Source organism: Camelus dromedarius, chromosome 9 (assembly GCF_036321535.1).
Source record: "Camelus dromedarius isolate mCamDro1 chromosome 9, mCamDro1.pat, whole genome shotgun sequence".
NCBI lineage: Eukaryota > Metazoa > Chordata > Mammalia > Artiodactyla > Camelidae > Camelus > Camelus dromedarius.
The window spans coordinates 36,756,209-36,773,933 of NC_087444.1; the positions used below are offsets into that span (position 1 = coordinate 36,756,209).

Genomic DNA, 17,725 nt, shown 5'->3' on the forward strand with positions numbered 1-17,725 from the left:
GCGGTTCAGGGAGAAAAGGGACTTACTGTTTAGAGTCACAGGGCAGCCATCCGGGTCTCCTGTCTCCCAGGCCGCAGCTCTTCCCTCTGCAAGAATCTCCCCTCCCTCTTAACCACCCAGCCTTCAAGGAGCTGCTGGTGCTCAGCCTCCTGTGTAGGAAGCTGCCAGGGTGAAGCAAAGACCCAGAAGCCTGGCACCGCCTTAAGGGATTCTGCTGCCCCCTGGTGGCCAGAAGCTCCAGCCACCACATGCTTTTTTCCCTGCCTGCTTCCTCTTTGCCTCCAGGCCATGGGGAGCTAGCTGGCTACTAGGAAGCCATTCTCAGGACTGGCACCCTTTGGGACGTCTACACCAACTCCACAGTTTGGCTCCAGCCTAGGCCAATAGCTTCCTGGCCCAGGCTGCAGGCTGGGCCTCCTCAGCAACACCCCACCACTCTCTTCCTCTGCCCTCTTTTCTAAGCCCAGTTCCAGCCCCTGGGCTCTCTTCCACCTGTATTTCCAGGGTGAAACCACATGCCACTGTCACTAGTGTCAGTAAGGGCCACAGCCAAAGGGTGCCGAAACAGGAGGTCAGGAGTGCACCAGGCTAGTAGGCTATGTAGGAAAGGCATTTTGCTTTTTTATTTTCTGTAAAACTCTGTAAATAAAATACAAAACCAAGGGACATCATGGGGCAGAGGCAGGATGGCCAGGCCCGTGACACTGATCAATGGCAAGTGTGCTGAGCCGAGGCTGGGAGGCACTTGACTGTGGCACTGACTCTACCAACCCCAAGGTCAACAGAAGAATATATTAGATTTTCATTGATAGGAATCTGTGAGGGAGGGGTGTCTGGAGCCAGCCCTCACCCTCCCTGCCAGTGCCTGGTAAGCCCTGAAAGTGTGGGGAAGGGGCACTGGGGGCTAGTGGGAGGGAAGTTTAGAATGCCGTGCTGGCCATGCTGCCAGGCCCAAAGATGCGGGGCAGGGCATCCAGTGACTCCTCCAGCCGTCGATGGGCAGACTGTCCCTCCTCCCCTGTAATGGATAAGGAGGGAGTCAAGAATAGCTCTAGCCTCAAACTGGCCCCCCCATCCCTGACCCCTTCTCACCTCTACTCCCATCAGCCAAAATGTCCCAGAAATCAACTTGACCCATATATGCCATTCCCCAGCCTTACCACATTGTTGCAGGCTCTGCTGAGCAGCTTCCCTCACGGCCTCTGTGTCCGTTTGGCACAGGTACACCAGGGGCTCAATGCCTTCGGGAGCCTACCGGGGGAGGGAGCATTGAGGTAGGCTGCATAGAGCAGATGGGAAAGGCCCAGGACCCAGGGCTTGGGGAACTGGGAGAGTAGAGAAGGTATGGGTAGGTTGGCAGGGGTCACCTTGATGCAGCCCAGGGCCAGGCAGCCAGCCACTCTCATCTGCACATCCTCATCCTCAAGTTGGTCCAGGAAGCACAGCAGGGCCTGGGTAATGGTGGGAGGGCAGAGTTAGCCAGACAGTGGGAGCCTGGGACCCCAGCCTTTGCCCTCAGGGAGGCCTACCCAACTCTCACCCTTTTCCGGAAGTCAGGGCCCAATGACAGGCTCCGGAGCTGAGTGCTGACAGCAGCCATGACCTTGTTGTTGCCATGGACAAGCAGGGAGCTGAGGGCCCGGAGACCATCCCTTCGAAGCCGCCCCTCAGGTGCCAACCTCAGGGCTTTTAGCACAACAGCCTGGTCATCTGAGTTCAGATTCCGCACCAGGAACACTGAAAGAAGGAAGCCAGGTCGGGGGTGCCAGTTGGAACAAGGTGGCAGGGTAAGGAATCTTCTGGGTTTTTTACCCTCAGGTCTTCAACCACACCTTCAGAGCCACCCCTAGGGTCAGGCCACTTTGTGACCAGGGCCACTGCCTCACCCTCCTCGGCAGTCTCAGTCACATAGGCCTCCATGGAGGTGCTGTCCAGGGTTTCAATGTGACTCCAGAACTGGAAGATGGTGAGCTGTTCTCCAGGGCCTGGCTGGGGCCTCCGGGGCAGCTTCTGCCCCAAGGCATCCTCCAGGAACTTGACACACACTGTGGGAGGCAGTGCCACAGGCCTCAAGGGTTTGGATGGACCCAGGCCCTTAGAAGAGTGCTCCCACCCCAAGCTCAGGTCCAGGGACCCCCTGTCCAAACCCTACCCATCTGGGCCCTTCTGTGCTGAGGCATTAGCCTTCAGTATTTCTTCCCAGTGCTCAGCTCAGCATATTTATGTGGGCTAACCTGGCTTTCCCTGAGGGCCCATCAAAGGGGATTTGAGAAGAGAGGGCAGAGTGGGCAGGTAGGCAGCCCACTCACCAGCCTCAGCTAAGCCTGACTGGCGCAGGGAGAGACGGGCATTGTACTGATTGCAGAAGGTCAGGAGCACCCGCTCCACAGGGCAGATGAAGGGGCTGAGTCCCTCTGTGCACTGGTCCCAGAAGGTCAGGAAGCCGGGCCGAGAGACAGAGAACTGCACCACTGTGAGGAGGTGCACAAAACAGTCAGCAATAAAGCAGACGAGTGAGGAGACAGACATGTAGATGAGGGAGGACAAGGAAGGAGCTTTGAGGTAGACCCGACCCAGAGCCCACACAGCCTTTACCTTCCTGGGCAGAGGTAGCAGGGATTTCCCATCGCCTGCTAAGCTCACATACTGCCTCGAGCACTCGGGCCTCCCGCAGCAGCCGCTCCAGGGCCCAAGCCTCCTGGCAGCGAAGGGGCCCAAATGTGCCCAGTTTCTGGAGAACAGGGGTAGCCAAGTAGCTCAGACCTCAAGGTAGAGCTTAGAGAGGGCAGAGCCCAGGGACTACAAGTCCATGCATTGGGAGAGACTTGGGGAAACTAGAATTTGGGAGGTGTTCCATTCAGCAAGAGCCAGGTCCTGAGGCACTGGGGAGTGGAACTCAGAGGAGGTGTGGAGGGCCAGGGTTGAAGTGCAGGGCTCCATGGGGTAAGGGGCTACAAGGTGAAGGGGAAGAGGGAAATACCACTGCCCTCACCAGGAGGAGGCGGCTACAGTGGTACAGGTGCTGGACCAATGCAGCATCCAGAGCTGGACACTCCGTGCTGAGGGGTTGGGCACTAGGTGAGTCGATGTCCTCAGCCCCAGGTTCTGGGCTGCTTGGGAGCCTAAGAGAAAAATGGGTCAGTCACCCCAGGAGCACACATCACCATCTGGTCACCAGTGTATTTTTAAAAAGCTTCCCCCAATCCAGAACAAAAGAACAGAGAATGCACAGACAACAGACAAATGGGTAAGTTCACTGAGGACTTCCAGAAGGAAGAAGGCACTGAGAACAGCACGTGGTAGCAGGGGTTTCCAGAGACCATCTCTCCAGTGCCACCTCCAGCTAGGACTGCCAGGACTGCTGGGGTCGCTGGAGCTGGGATGGGCAGAAGTAGGGATGCAAGCAGGATGTTCTATACAACGTGGACTTCAAGTGGTTGTGGCCCAAGAGCTCAGGGCACAAGGCTGTAACCTAAGCAGCATCAGAGGGAGGAGGGGCCGGGCATGACACTCAACTGGGACTTGGCAAGGCCGCTCCGGGACAGAGAGCTAAGGGGAAACCTGGAGTCGAAACAGAGGGGGTTGATGCTGAGGAGGGACCCAGGATGTATGAGGAGGCAAAGAAAGGGCTTGTTCATAGGGTAGGGCCAAGGTGAGGCCAAGGGAGAAAGGAGGAGCTGGAGGCTCAGGAGCTGACAGGGAACAGCGAGGGAGGCGGACAGGGATGAGGAGGAAGGTAGCCAGAAGCACTGGGGATACAGATGGGGTTGAAACACCAGGATCAAGGACACATAAAGAGTACATGGGAGAGGTGAACATGGATGCTCCCGTCAGCAAGTCCATCCCTCCTGCCCACCTCCAGTCCTTACTGCTCTCCTCCACCTGGCCCTACCTCACCTGTTTCCTTTTCTCACCTCTTTCCTTCCCCTGGCACTCACCTCCCCTCACCCCACCTCACCTAGCCCTTCTCACCTGTCCCCATGACTATCACTGTCTTCATCTTCATTCTCATTGAGGAAGCTGAAGCTCTCCAGGGCATTCTCCACAGTGATGCTAAGACTGGAGGCCCGGCTGCGAGTCAGGCCTTGTCTCTGCTGGGGTTATGAAGGGAGTCAGAGCTGCTGCCCCTGCCTAGCTGCCCTCCCTGCACTGCCATAGCCCAGCCTGGCCCTCCTCACCATGAGTAGACTCTCCAGCCGGATCACCTCCTGCTCCAGGCCCTGCAGCTCGGGAAACTGACCACGGTAGTCATCCAGGGCAGCCATTAGGGCCCCCAGTGCCTCTTCCAACCTCCTGTCACCAGCCCCTCGGGCTGTCCCTGGAACTGGGGCCTGGGCAGCCCTGGCCAGGCTAGGGTCTGAATGCTGGGGCACAGAGGCTAGGGGTGAGGGAGGAGGACTTGGGCTCTGACGGATGGCTTCTGGGGGGGTTGGAGAAGGGCTTGTGAGGGGTTCCAAACTGGAACAGGCAGGACTTGGGTAGGGGGTGCTGGGGGCTATGGGGTCTGCCTGAGTGCAGGGAGTGGAGACTGGGTAGCTACAGGACAGGGGGTCAGTGCCTGGGAGGGCAGAGTCTGTGTTTGCAGAGGGGCTGGGGAGTTTGGCAAGGTCTAGAGAAGTGAAAGGGCTTACAGTTTTAAGAGTGGGGCTTGTGACAGGATGAGTAGGACTCCTGGTGGTCTGAACTGGATCCTTAGCATTGGGTGTAGGACTTGTAGTGGTGTGAGTTGACATCCTGGCTTTGTGAGTAGAGGTTGCAGTGGTGTGGGTGGGGCTTGTGGTGTGGGTGGGGCTTGTGGTGGTATGGGTAGGGCTTGTGGTAGCATGGGTAGGGCTTGCAGTAGTGTGGGTGGGGCTAGTGGTAGTGTGGGTAGGGCTAGTGGCAGTGTGGGTGGGGTTTGTGATAGTCTGGGCTGCGCCTGTGGCACTCAGGGTAGGGTCTGTAGTAGTAAGCGTAGAGACCATTGGCTTATTGGTGGGGCTAGTGACAATGTTTATCAGGTTTGTGACAGCGTGTCTGGGGCTTGTGGTGGTCTGGACTGGGCCTGTAGTACTGGGGGCAGGAGCAGCAGGAGTGAGGATAGAAAGCATTGGCTTGTGGGTGGAACTTGTGGTGATCTGCACTGGCCCTGTGGTACTTGGGGTGGGGCCTGTAGGAGCAAGGGTAGAGATCACAGGCTTGTGGGTAGAACCTGTGGTAGTGTGAGTGAGGCTTGGAACACTGTGGGTAGGGCTTATGGCAGTTGACGTAAAGCTTATAGTGGTGTGGGTGGGGCCTGGCAGTTCAGAAGAGCTAGAATTTACCACCGTGTGAACCGACTCTAGTTGTGCAGATGTGTAGCCAGGGCCTGTTGTACTGAGAATGGGGCTTGTGGCAGAATGGCTGGGGTCCAGAGCAGGAGGGACAGGACTAGGGTGCTCCCTATGGGTGGGATCTGGGTGTACAGGCAGGCTAGGTCTCTGGACTAGGCTTTCTGGACCCACAGCCTCCACTGAAGCCTCAGCCAGGGCAGCATCCACACTGGCCTCACTGATGTGGCTCAGAGTCCGGGTATAGGGGGCATGCCCATTGGCCAGGGCTGGGGCCGTGGCCCCCTCCTCATCTGTGGAACCAGAAGTAGAGGTCTCAGGCCTACGGAAGGCAACTTGGATGGGGAGAGGCTCAGGCTGCTGCACCAGGGGCCTGGGGGCTGAGGAGTGGCGGGCAGTGCCTGAGAGCTGTGGGCTGGATGAGTCATCAGAAGATTCAGATGACAGGGACCATGCTGTCCCATTCTCCAGCTCCTCCTGCCGCCTTAGCATATTCTGGAAGAGAAGAAGAGGTGTTTCAAGACCACCCCCAGGAAGCTTCTGGGGGATGGTGGAGCCTGAGTCCCGGCTGTGACTCACATAAAAGGCTTGTTCCCGAAGTGAGGGTGTGTCTGGGGGGCTCTGGCTGTAGGTGGAGAAGCGCTTGGTGACTGTGGAGGCCTTGTTGACAGTAGAAGCAGCTGAAGGCTGGTCATCCTTGTCGAAGGGACTGGAGAGGGAAGAAGCTGTTAGCAGGGGCCACAGGCCCCAGCCCTGTCCCCAAGCCCTTCAGTCCCACCAACCTCCATGTAACTTCCAGGCTGAGCTTGATGGTGCCGAGATCATTGATGTCCACAGCTACAACCTGGGGCAGGGCGGCGAACAGGTCCTTGGTCTCGCAGGAGACACTGCCCACAACCACATGGTTGGCCAGGCCCTTCAGTTCTGTCACCTGCAGCCAAGAATGCAAGATGGGATCACAACGGTGTGGGAGTCATGAGATTGCAGGAGACCAGAGGTATGAATCTGCATGGAGGTTATGCGACAGTAACAGGGTAAAGTTGGCTTGATGCAGCCTGGAAGCACAGGGATCACAGGTCTAAATTTGAAGAGTCATTGAGGCCATGGGGTCACAGCCTCATGGGAGTTCAGGGGTCAAATATTCACAAGGTCAGAAAGTGATGAGGAAATCACAGCATTATGAAGGCCAAGGGGTTACATTCAAAGGGCCGTGGAACCAGGTGGGAGTCACAGGGGTAAGGGTCTCAGGGTCATAAGAGTCATAAGGGATTCACAGAGTCATGAAGTCACAGGATAATGTATGTGGTCCTGGGCAGGGACATCACCTTGATGGACAGGAATTCCGTGAGCAGAGGAAGAAAGACGGTTTCCTCACTGTCCCACACCTGCTTTCCGCTACCCTCAATGCGGCCTCGTAGTTTCCAGCGCTGACGCCCGTATTTCATGTAGATCTAGGAGAAGAAGCAGGATGAGGCAGCCCTTGGTGTTATGACCCTGCCAGCCCAGCCCTTCCCTGCACATCCTCATACCTCATACTGATCGCCCACACACAGCCTGGCGAAGCCGGCCAGCCCTGGGAGGAGGGGAGAGGAGGTGAGCCATGTCCAGGGGTCTCAAGGACACACTTCCCTCTCCCAGCCACCAGTCTGCCTCACAACTCGGTACCTTTCATCCGGAGATGGAACTCGCCCAGCTGTCCTTCCAGCTCACTCTCCAGCAGACACATGCTCTGGGAGGGATGGGCAGGGACAGGAGGAGGTCAAGAACCAGTCGCCTCTCACCAGCTCTGCCACACCCTGTGCCTCTGCCTCATAGGCACACACCCCTTACCTCTGTGTACTCGCGATGGCCCCGAGTGGCCTCGGCCAGGCTGTCCCGGGCCTCACGGCTCCCTGGGGACCCGGTGCTGTAGGCACGGACCATGTTGTAGGCCCCATCCCGGAGACGCCGCTGGACACAGTATGCCTCATACAGCTCGTCGATCTGGGCAGGTGAATAGAGTGGCAGAGAGGGGACTGACACTCAGTACTAGGGTTGCTCACCCAGGGCCTAGCATCATCCCATCTCGCTGTGATGCCCAATCCCTCACCCTACACAGCAAGCACACACGCATGCTGCACAAGTACCTTGCTGGCGTGGAACTCCAGCCGTCGCAGGAAGCGTTCAATGGACTTGACTTGCTGGGGGAGAGGTGCGTTAGGAGAAGCCTGAGGCCCAGAGCCCTTTTCCTCCCTCAAACCACCCTCTTCCAACACCATTCTCTATACACTCACCTTATCCAAGTCATACAGGAAGCCCTGCGAGGAGAAATGAGAGGGGGCAATTAGGAGGTGTGAGAAGTACTCCAGCAGGGGCACTTGCTCACCCAGACCCATCTAGCTCCTTTCCTTCACAGCCTTCCTCCCTCACACCACAGTTTACAGCTACTCCGGTCAAAGTAGGACTGACCTACCTTCCCACATGCCTGGTCTTTGGTGGGTGCTGGTGTCATAGATCTGGTCCCCAACACCCCTCCAGTACTTTTCCCTCCACCTCTTCCATAGATCCCTCTCCTGGCCCACTGCCTTTCCTACAACCCCTAGGAGCCCTCTGTGCCTCCTCATGCATAATTCCCTCTATCAGGAAGCTCCTATTCACGCTTCAAGACCCAGCAGAAATGTTTCTTCCTCTGGAAAGCCATGATGTGTTCCCTGGAAGAACCATGGTTCTCCCCCTCAGTACCACTACAATACTGTCCTGTTGTTCATGTCTCTGGATTTGACCTGGGAGCTCCCATAGGCAGGCACCGGGTCCCAGGCAGAAAGTACATACAGACTGAAAAGCGGAGAAAGAAACCTTCCCAGCCTTTCCTGATATCCCCTTTTCTAGTCACACCTGGTGTAAGTCATCCCAGAAAACAGCCCTGATGTCATCAAGGACTGGCCCTGCCCAGCCCCCCACACCACAAGAGCAAAGGGCATACAGGATGTCACCCTTCACTCACCAGGCGGGAATTCCTTTTGGACTCCCTTATCTGTCCCTGGAGTTTCTCCTGCTCCTGCTGGTGCACTTCCAAATAGGCCCTAGAGAAAGGGGAGACCACAAGAATTAGCTTAGCTCTCCAGCTTCCAGCTGCCCCGGGAACAGGCAGTGAGGACACAGTGTGAGGCTGGGGAAGGTTCCTACTAGCAGAAAGGGGACAACGAGGCCTTGGGGAGGGATCCTGGCACAAAGCGTTGGGAGGGCGTTGCTTACGTTAGGCCCCGCTTGAGCGCAGCGTACACCAGGTCCAGCCGCTCAGGCTGCGGGACCTTGGGGGCTGGGTGCGTTACGGAAAACATCTTCGACACTCGGGAGAGCGCTGGGGGCTTCCGTGGGGGCCCCGGGGGACTGAAGGCTGGGAAGCTCCTGAAGAAGAGACTGTACTCAGAAATGGGCAAGAAGATGTCCCCCAAACCCTCACTTGCACACCCAGCTCCAACCCGGTCAGGCTTTCTTGACCCCATTTCCCCCCGTCTGCTGCATACCTGGGCCCCCGCTCCTGGCTGCCGAGGACGCCTGCGAAGGACTGGCTCCTACTGACCCGGGCGCTGAGCAGGCGGCGCTGCGGCCGCACAGACAGGGACATCATGGAATGAGTCCGCGCGGGGCTCCCTGAGGGTGGCGAGGGCGGGTGTCCAGCGCCAGTCGGGCCCTTGAAGCTCCCTCCCCGCGGCCCAGCCTCTGTATCTCAGTCCTGCCGGACACAGCCTGTCGCTGGGAGTCCGACAACCCCATCGGCTCTGGCGCTAATGACAGGGTGGCCGCGGGTGACTCGGTCTCGGACTCAGCGTGGCCTCGGCTCGTCCCCCACTTCCTGCAGAGGTGCAGGCTCCGCCTGCCTCGCGGGGCAGGAAGGGGGGGTCGCACGGGGACCCTCCCCGGGCTGGGAAGGAGCAGGAAAGGGGAGGGGCTCGCGAAGAATGTGCGGAAGCGCCTGTTTACCCCGGGGGCGGGGCGGGCTTCCCAGCCCTGCCCCTGACCTCCTCCCCTCAAGTGGACCAGGAGCTCCCACGCCCGCACCCCGAGAGGCCGCAGGAGGTCACGGGGCGGGGCGGGGTGCGTGCTTTGAGCCCAACGGAGCTGTCTCGCAGGGTCTCCCGAGACCCACCCGCCCTGCGGAAGCTGCTCCCCTGCAGCCCCCACCCTCTCCGAGGCGTCCAGACGCCACAGCCCTCTCGGCGCTGGGAGCAGGGGGATTCCCAGAGTAGGGGGCAGTGCCGAGAAGTGCCCCGCCCCCTCCACTTTCCTGAGACTCCGACCGGGAAACTGAGTCAAAGACAGACGCTTTCGCCCGTGACCTTAGCAGGAAGAGATCCTCCGCAGACCCCCACCACGCTCCGGCGAAACACGCACCCCAAGCCCCCAGAACCCGACCCGTATCCCCTGAGGCCAGCCCTGGAGCCTTCGCAGCTCCTGGCCAGTCCTACCTCTCTTCTTGGCGCTCATGATAGGTCCAGAACAGACCCCCAACCCCCGCGCTTGTCCCCCGTGTCCCCGCCGACCCAGGGCCACTCAGTGCTGGGCTCCGCGCTCGCTCCCAGCGACTCTGGCTCGGTCTTCAGCTCCTCCCGGCGCCGCCCCCCGCCCAGTTCCTGCCGCCTGACTCAGCCCGCCGGGATGGGGCGGGACCGGCCCGACCAGGGGGGCACCGGGGCCTCTGCCCGCCCGGCTTCTGGGAGGGGTGCCTGGGGGTTCCCTTCGGGCGGGGTACTGACAGGGATCTTCTCGGCTGGGTCAGGAGCGTGGGTAAAGGGAGTTGAAAACGGCGGTGAATATGGAGGGATAAATAGAGTGAGGACACTGACTGGGGGCTGAACTAGGTGCAGGTAGCATGAGGGTGCTCATAGAGCGGCTGTTGGGGGATGCTGAGAGATGGCTGAACACAGAGGGCTGAGAATGGGGGTTCTGAGCGTGTGAAGGCTAGAAAGTGGGGGCTGAGAAAGTGGAAGGATGGGCTGGGGATGCTGAGTGGGAGGGACTGTGCCAAAGGACGACAGAGTCAGGCACTGAGCATGAGAGCTCTAGGACACTGAGAAAAAGAGGGGCTAAAAGCAGAGGACTGGATCAACTCCATATGATGTGTTGCTGCCCTCAGAAGGAAGAGAAGGAATTGGGTCCAGAAAGCCCCACAGTTCCACGCACCACCCCCATCCCTCCACCCACAGAGGGGGTGCTCAGTCTGGGCACTCTTCCCACCCCCAGGCCACAGGGAAGAGGATCAGGTCCCATTACCCAGCCAGCATCTTCTCTCTAGCAGAAGCTGCATCCTAGGGCAGAGGCTCCATCCTTCTGGCCCCCAGCCCACATGGGCTGAATCCCCTTAGTGCTGAGTCTTTGCAACTCTCTTCATTGAATATCCCTATCCAGCTCTAGCTTGGATAGACGCCACCATGCCCAGGATCTACTGGGCATCCCATCCCCTCAAAGGGACTGAGTGCTCCCCCATCCCATAAACGGTCCTGCTCCTTGATGCTCAATTCTGCTGCACTGGGCTTACCTTCTCCCCAAGAGGCTGGGGTGGGCCCAGAGGTCTGCATTTCCAACAAGCCCAACACCCCACTACAGATTCAGATGCAAGATGTCCAAGGATCCTCGTTTAAGAAATGCTGTCTTCCCCTTTCTTCTTGAAGACTGTGTGCTGTGCACCCTACACAGGCAACTGGGCATTCCCGTGAATTGCCCACCCAACATTGGCCTCTCTGCTTCCTGCAGCCACTCTCTGCAGGAACACCCCATTCTTATCACCTGGCTCTGGAATGCCCCTTTCCTAAATCACAATCACACTGAACACAGCCTTCAGGCTCTCTCCATCACCCTCATTTCACCTGCCTTCTACCTGAGACCTCTTGAGCCCTCAGCTCATTTATTCAACTAGTCACTAAGTGACAACTCTGTGCCAGTCATTGGAGATACAGCTGGAATTGCACACATATCGCCCTGCACAGAGCTCACAATCCGCCTCTGCTTCCTTTCTCTCTGCCAGTTCCCTCCTACCTTCTCTTCCCTGCGTTCCCTGCACACCCTTCTCCCTAGCCTGGATCCACAGCCACCACTCCAGGGTTGCTCACCTGCTGCTACTATCCCCAGCACCCTGGGCTTCTCTCTTACCTGGAGGAAATCAACCTTGGGCAACCCAATCCCCTGCCTTCTCTGTACCTGCACACAGGCTGGTGGGAGCTGCCAGAGGTCTTGGCACAGCAGCTCAGCTGGAAAAGAGCAAATCTCAACCTCAACCAGGCTCTCCTTTTTCACACGGGAAATCCTCATGTGTAGCCCTAGCTATCTCTCTCCCTTCTCATGGAAGATGAGTGCTTCCGACTTTCACCATAAGCCTCAGACAAGTGCAAGTCACTCCCACATAAAAAATGAAAACTGGTAGAGTGTGTGCTTAGCATGCATGAGTTCCTGGGTTCAATCCCCAGTACCTCCATTTAAATAAATAAACTAATAAATAAGTAAACCTAATTACTTCCCCCCAAAATAAAAATAAAATAAATAAACATTTTAAAAAATAAAAACAATCCTGGAAACTATCAAAATGCCCATCAGTAGATAATGGACTGCTATACAATGAAAAGAATGAGCAATATACAATTACATGCAACTGTTATGGATGAATCCTATAGACATAATGTTGAGTGAAAGAAGCAAGACCACATGAGAAGATATACATATGATTCCCTTGATACGAAGTTCAAAAACAGGTAAAACAAATCTACAGTGATAGAAGTCAGAATAGGAGTGACACTACCCTTGAGGAGTAGTGACTGGAAGGGGGCACAAGGGGGCTTCCAGAGTACCGATAACGCTTTATTTCCTAATCTGGGTTTTATTTCCTGATCCTACATGGGTGTGTTCCATTGTGAAAATGTATTCAGCTTACACTTAGGACATGTACCCCTTCTGTGTGAATATTGTATTTCAATGTAAAATTAACTTTAAATAAGTAACTACAAAAAGAAACGACTCCTCTGTGAACCCCCAGTCTCTTTCTAGCTACCCCAACCCTCATGCTACTTGGCCAAGTTCCTTGAAGAGATGTCTACCTCCATTTCCTCTCCACACCCACCCACTCTTCTTCCTATCCTGGTCCGCCTTCCGTACCCAGCACTTCCCTGACTGGTCTGGACATGGTCACCAGTGACCTTCCCGTTGCTGAATCCAGTGTCCAATGTTTAGTCCTTATCCTGCTTGATCCCAGCAAAGCTTTTCACTGTGTAGTTCTCTTCCTCTTCTTTGAGCCTTTCCTTCTCTTAAATTTCAAGAGGCAACATGCCCCTGGCTTTCCACCTCTGTCTCTGGCTGCACATCTTATTTTCCCACAGAGGGTATTTCTCCCCATCCCCGAATGGGCCTCATCCTCCCCGCTTGTGGGCTGGGTACGTCTCCCACAGCTCAATGCCATCTAAATGTTGCCAGCTTCCTTATCTCTTCCTTGTCCAAACTGTTCTTCTGAGCACCAGGCCTATTTATTTTACAGCCTGCTTAATACCTCCCCAGAAGCTGAGTGACAGTTTGGAGTGGGCTGTTAGGGATGTGCTGGGTTTGAAGTCCCCAGACTAAATTCACCACTTTCCTCCTCAAACCTGACTCTCCCTAGTCTTAGCCTCTCCATGACAGCCTCACCATCTATTTACCCAGTTATTCAATCCAGAAACTGGAAATCATCCTGGGTCCCTCAGTCTGTTCCCCCCACAACTATTCAGCCACACACTCCTGCCATCTCTGGAATCTTCCCCCCTCCTTTCCACCCCCATAACTAGAATTCAAGTCCAAGCCATCACCAATTCTAACCTAGAGCCCTACAGCAGCTTCCTATTGGGTTCCCTGTCTCCATGCCAACCCACAATGATCTATTCTTTATTCAATAACAACATTACTCTTGAAATTCCAGTTACCTGACAATGCCAAAAATTGTCCTTTATTGAGTGCTTTCTATGCCAGGCACTGTGCTTAATTAACAAACATCATCTCATTTAATTCTAGCAACAACCCTATGGGGTAAGTCCTATTAGCCTCACTTCACAGATGAGAACCTGAGCCTAACTGCCTGAATGACTTTGAACAGGACATTTTGTAACCTTCTTGGTCTGTAGCTATCCATCTGTTAAGTGAGGATAACAATAATAACAACAACAACTATCTCTTGGGGCTGTTGGGAGGGTGAAATGAGATACTTCCCTCTGTACGGACTGTTTGGGGAAGGATGAATTGTATGTTGGGTAGGGAAGTTAGAATGGACATAGTACCTCATTGTAAGCACACAACAAACATTAACTGCTGTTATTAATAATTATTAACAAGCCCAAGATTACACAGCTGGTAAGTGGCAGGGCCAGGATTCAAACCCAGGCAGTCCAACCCCAGGACTCTAACTCTTCTAACATCCCTCTATTTTAACTCTTGCGAAAAATCCATGGGTATTCCCCTGCCCTAAGGATAAAGTCCAGACCCTCTAACATGACCTGCAAGACCTCGAGGCTCTGTCTGTTCCCTCATATACCTTCAACCACTCCTCCCCTTGTAGTCCTCAGCTGCCCCCACGGTCGTCCTGTTCCAGCTACTATGAATTCTCTCAATACCTGCCAGGCTCTTCAGCATTTAAGCAGCAGTCCCCTTGCTCCTATACCCTCTTCCCATTATTCTCAGCCTGAACAACCCCTCTCTCTTTTCAAGTCTTACCCTATAACTTCTTCCTCCAGGAAGCCTGCTTTTAGGCGCCTCACCTGGTAGCTTCCTCTCTCTGATCCCTGAGGCCATATAACTCAGTTGTCAGTTCTCCTTTAAGGTCGGTCTTCCAACGACAGTAAGCTCTGGGGGCTGAGGCCTGTCTGCTTTTGCTCACTACTGTACCCTCTGCACCCTGCACTAAAGCAATGGAGAGCAGGAGCTGAGTATGAGTGGGGAGCAGAGTGAACTAGGCTGCCCTTACACAGGTCGATCCTGAGCTGTTGGAGATTTCAAGTCTGTGTCCACCCCAATTCCCCTAACTCACATATAATTTTCCCTTTCCCTTCCTTACTTTCTGAATATATCAGCAAGTGAGGTTCTGCTCCCTGGGGAAGGGGCAGAGTTGGGTTTCCCTGGTATTTTAGAACTGAGGGGGTGGGCTGGACTCAAAGTAGGCTGACTGTTTCATCAATTTTCTTTCTCTGACTGAGGTTCTGCCACAGGGATCAGGCTATATAACTGTTGGTCCAAATGACCATCAGAATATTCATCTGAGTGACAATTCCATGGGGTGGACAGGCCGGATCTCCCCTGCTGGTGGTGGGGGAAGGGAAAGAGATGAACCCCTTGAGCTAAGGGAGTGGGTCCACCTCAACTGGAAGGGGGCGGCTAGCTTATAAGAGGCGGGGGACTCTCTGGACTCATGACAGCCCTTAAGTCTGTTCCCAACATGGGAAAGAACCCAGGTCTCAAGGGAGATGGGGTCTGCAGCATAGCCAGCTCGCTGGCAGCTGGGAATGGTAGTCTGGCTGCCTGCGTGGCCCCAGATCCCAGGGGATCCCTCTACTCGCCAAATACCCTCTATTCGCCAAAACTGGTGCACTTGTGTGGGACAGGAGGTCCTGCCACCTGTGCTGCCCAGCTCAGTGGTATGCCAGGCCAGGCGCTTTCCCGGGAGTCCCTGGTCCAGCCCCGCCCTACCGCCCCGCGCCGCCCTGCGCCGCCCAGGACCGAGGTAAACAGATGCTAAAAATAACCCGGGCAAGGGGCGGCAGCAAGGGAGAATGGGGTCCCTCCTGAGCCTGCCCCTGTCTCCATGGCAACTGCCCCAACCCGGCTGCTGACGTCAGGCCGCAGCTGCCGAAGCGGGGCGGGGGGGGGGGGCGGTGCTGCCTGGGACCCCCCACCCCGGAACCGGGTGGAGGCAGTCGGGTGGCCTCACTTCCTCACTTCCTGCCGGCCCCCTCCCTGGTCAGCTGGTCACATTCCCGGGACGGCCGCGCACTGTAAGCCTTGTGGCCTCCTCCGGGCTGGGCCTGGCAGAGGCGCTGGTCGAAGCTGCAGCGAGGGGCCGCAGTGACTCAGCCGCGTCTTCCCAGCCTGCTTTTCCACCTGGGAGTACCCAGCCCGGCGCCCTGTGTTCTCCCCTCACCCCCACCCATTTCCAGGCCCCCCTCTCCAGCTTTCCCACATGACCCAGGACAGGGAGGGAAGGTTGAAACCGAGGCTAAGCCAGGCCTCCTTGTCCCCCTGGACTGTTTTGTACTTTACTCTCTAATTCTCATCCCTCTACCCACTTACAGCCGCTACCGCGGAAGCAAATAGTGTAGTGGCATGAATTCAGATTTGGGTCTAATTCCCACCTCTTCCAAACCAGCTGTGTGACCTTCAGAATGTTACTTGACCTCTCTGGGCCCATTTCTGCATCTGCCAGATTGTCGTAACCCTCCTCAGAAGGCTGCACCTGCATTGAACGCTGCAGACCCAGGGCGAAGCCCCACAGATGGCCACCAAAGCACCGTTATTGTTATATGAGACTGCACATAGTAGGAGCTCGGCCAGCCAGCCTGGACACACGTTAGAAGGAACCCAGTAAAACAGGTTGACAAGGGTCAGTTTCGGAGGCTGGATTCAGGCCTCTAGGGGAAAGGAGGACAGAGGGTGCTGAAGCCAGACTTACCCAGACCCCAAGCCCTGGTGAGCAGCCCCTTCCCCAAACCGGTTCTGCACGGTGTCCAGGCCTGGCTGCTTGCAGACTCCCCACACTAGCCTCCCATTTCCAGGTTCAGGGTCCGTTCCCCGACTGCGCCCGGGACGATACTCTACAGCTTCGGCCCCGCCAGGTTTGGGCGAAGAGCTCAGCTCCTGGCTGGTCTAGGCCACCTCGGGTCGGGCCCCAAAGCGGCTTAGGCCAGCCGATGGGTCCAGGAGGATTAGCTTATCTCGGAGGCCGGCCTGCACCCCTCGTCGTCCTCTCCTCATTCCCACCTCAGTCTCTCCCGCGGCGAGGGCACAGGGGCTCCGGGAGAGCGTCCGTTTCAAGGCCCGGCCTGGCTCACCCCAGAGCCACAGGGCACGGGACGCCTGGGCCTTGCCTTGGGAGGGAAAGAGGCAGCGCCGGGTGCGGCAGGCCTGGAGGCGGCGGCTTTTGTGGGCGTACTCCGCGCCGGAGAAAAGGAGAGGAACGACAACACGCGGCCTCATTCCCGGGGATGGGGCGAGATGGGACAGGGCCGCAGCCGGGTCAGCAGATCCGGGACCGACCCGGCGGTGCTGGCGGAGGAAGCACCAGAACCGCCGCGCCCGCTCCCCGCCCGGCCTGCGGCCCCCGGAAAGGTCAGGGACACTCACATGGCTGCGCTGGGCTGCGCGGACCTCGCGGTCTCCGTGCACTGGTCGCTGCCCGGCTTGGTCGCTCCGCAGCTGCCGCTGTCGCCGCCGCCGGTGCCCGCCCCTCCCTCCGCTCCACCGCCCGCCGCCCGCTGCCCGGACGCCCCGCTCCTCCCCCTGCCGGCCGGGCCCCACCCCCTGCACTCCCGCGGCTCCCGCACCCCTGGAGGCGCCTACGGCTCGCTCCGCCCTCTCCGCTAACGGGGCAGGCTGGTAGCCCGCGGCGTCCACCAGGTTGAGGGGGCGGGACCCTGGAGGACGCGAGGGCGGTGGGAGTTCTCAGAGCTCAGGATCCGCGGAAATAGGGCGGTTTTCTGGGAACCACTATTCCTTCCCACACAGACCCCAAAACTGAGTGCGCCGGAAAGCCTCGCTTTCCTGGCACTTCCTCAGATTCTGTGGGCTTTAGAAACCTTTCAGGCCCCCCTATCTGTGACCACTGAAACAGGTCTTGGAGCAGCCACTACTGGGTTGGGTTGATTGCAGGAAAGGATAAGGGCCAGTTTTGGGGAGGGAGAACAGGAAGGCCTGAAGCCTACACATCGAACACCTTCTGGGTCTGGACACTGCCACTCAGCCCTGTCCCTGGGCCAGCCTCAGTTTCCCTGCTATAGGGGCAGACTGCCCTTCCTGTCACCGTCTGGCCGCTAAGTCTGGGTTTTGGCCAGGCCACGCATTCACCACTCGTTGGGTACTGGCTTCTAGGGAGTCTCAGGCCTTGCTCTGAAGGACCCTGGCAGGGTCTGGGTACCTGGGCTTGAAGCACATAATGGCCAAGGGGGCCAGAGCCCAGTCCTTTCCAATAAGGGGCCTGGAATGCTGACTCTCCTCTGGAGTGGGCTGAAGTGGAGCTGATAGCTGACCCATACTGGGGTCAAAAGGTGAGCTTCACTTCCCCACTCTTCACATCAATAAGACAACACTGGTCCTCTCCAACCCTGAACGTTCTGGGCCTCCACCCTTCAGGCTTCACCCTTCTGTGGTCCTTCACCTTTAGAGGTAGCACAGACTTACCCAGAAGTGGTTTCAGGTACTTTAAGAAGTTCCTGAATATC

General features: G+C 57.0%; 2 protein-coding genes across 5 annotated transcripts in view; both read right to left on the reverse strand.

The window, feature by feature from the left end:
• CTCF (CCCTC-binding factor) overlaps positions 1 to 45 on the reverse strand; it is a 55,518-nt gene extending 55,473 nt beyond the window's left edge. The window contains exon 1 of the mRNA XM_064489063.1: positions 27 to 45. The gene's annotated coding sequence lies outside the window, so the exon portion shown is untranslated. The remainder of the gene's footprint in view (positions 1 to 26) is intronic.
• A 556-nt stretch (positions 46 to 601) lies between these two features.
• Positions 602 to 16,780, reverse strand: RIPOR1 (RHO family interacting cell polarization regulator 1). Of its 4 annotated transcripts, none has more exons than XM_064489062.1 (22): positions 16,632 to 16,780; positions 8,816 to 8,942; positions 8,544 to 8,696; positions 8,293 to 8,371; positions 7,583 to 7,606; positions 7,436 to 7,489; positions 7,140 to 7,292; positions 6,975 to 7,038; positions 6,839 to 6,882; positions 6,635 to 6,760; positions 6,092 to 6,240; positions 5,889 to 6,018; positions 4,179 to 5,804; positions 3,973 to 4,094; positions 2,993 to 3,122; positions 2,596 to 2,731; positions 2,310 to 2,471; positions 1,887 to 2,045; positions 1,541 to 1,737; positions 1,368 to 1,451; positions 1,161 to 1,251; positions 602 to 1,018 (listed from the first exon to the last, which is right to left on the reverse strand). In XM_064489062.1, exons 2-22 carry the CDS (start codon positions 8,917 to 8,919, stop codon positions 921 to 923), a joined length of 3,885 nt encoding a protein of 1,294 aa, XP_064345132.1. In that variant the 5' UTR covers positions 8,920 to 8,942; positions 16,632 to 16,780; the 3' UTR covers positions 602 to 920. The 4 variants fall into 4 exon arrangements, with proteins under 4 accessions (XP_064345132.1, XP_064345130.1, XP_064345129.1 ...); XM_064489060.1 differs by lacking the exon at positions 16,632 to 16,780 and adding an exon at positions 9,758 to 14,982 and having other exon boundaries at positions 3,973 to 4,091; XM_064489059.1 differs by lacking the exon at positions 16,632 to 16,780 and adding an exon at positions 9,758 to 14,981.
• Between the last annotated feature and the right edge of the window lie 945 nt (positions 16,781 to 17,725).

What these genes read in the sequence shown, in the direction of transcription:
- RIPOR1 (XM_064489059.1), bottom strand. An exon ending in GCCATCGCGAGTACACAGAG is followed by an intron (nt 7,039 to 7,139) that starts GTAAGGGGTGTG and finishes CATCCCTCCCAG; the next exon opens with AGCATGTGTCTGCTGGAGAG. An exon ending in GTCAGGCTTAGCTGAGGCTG is followed by an intron (nt 2,046 to 2,309) that starts GTGAGTGGGCTG and finishes TGCCTCCCACAG; the next exon opens with TGTGTGTCAAGTTCCTGGAG.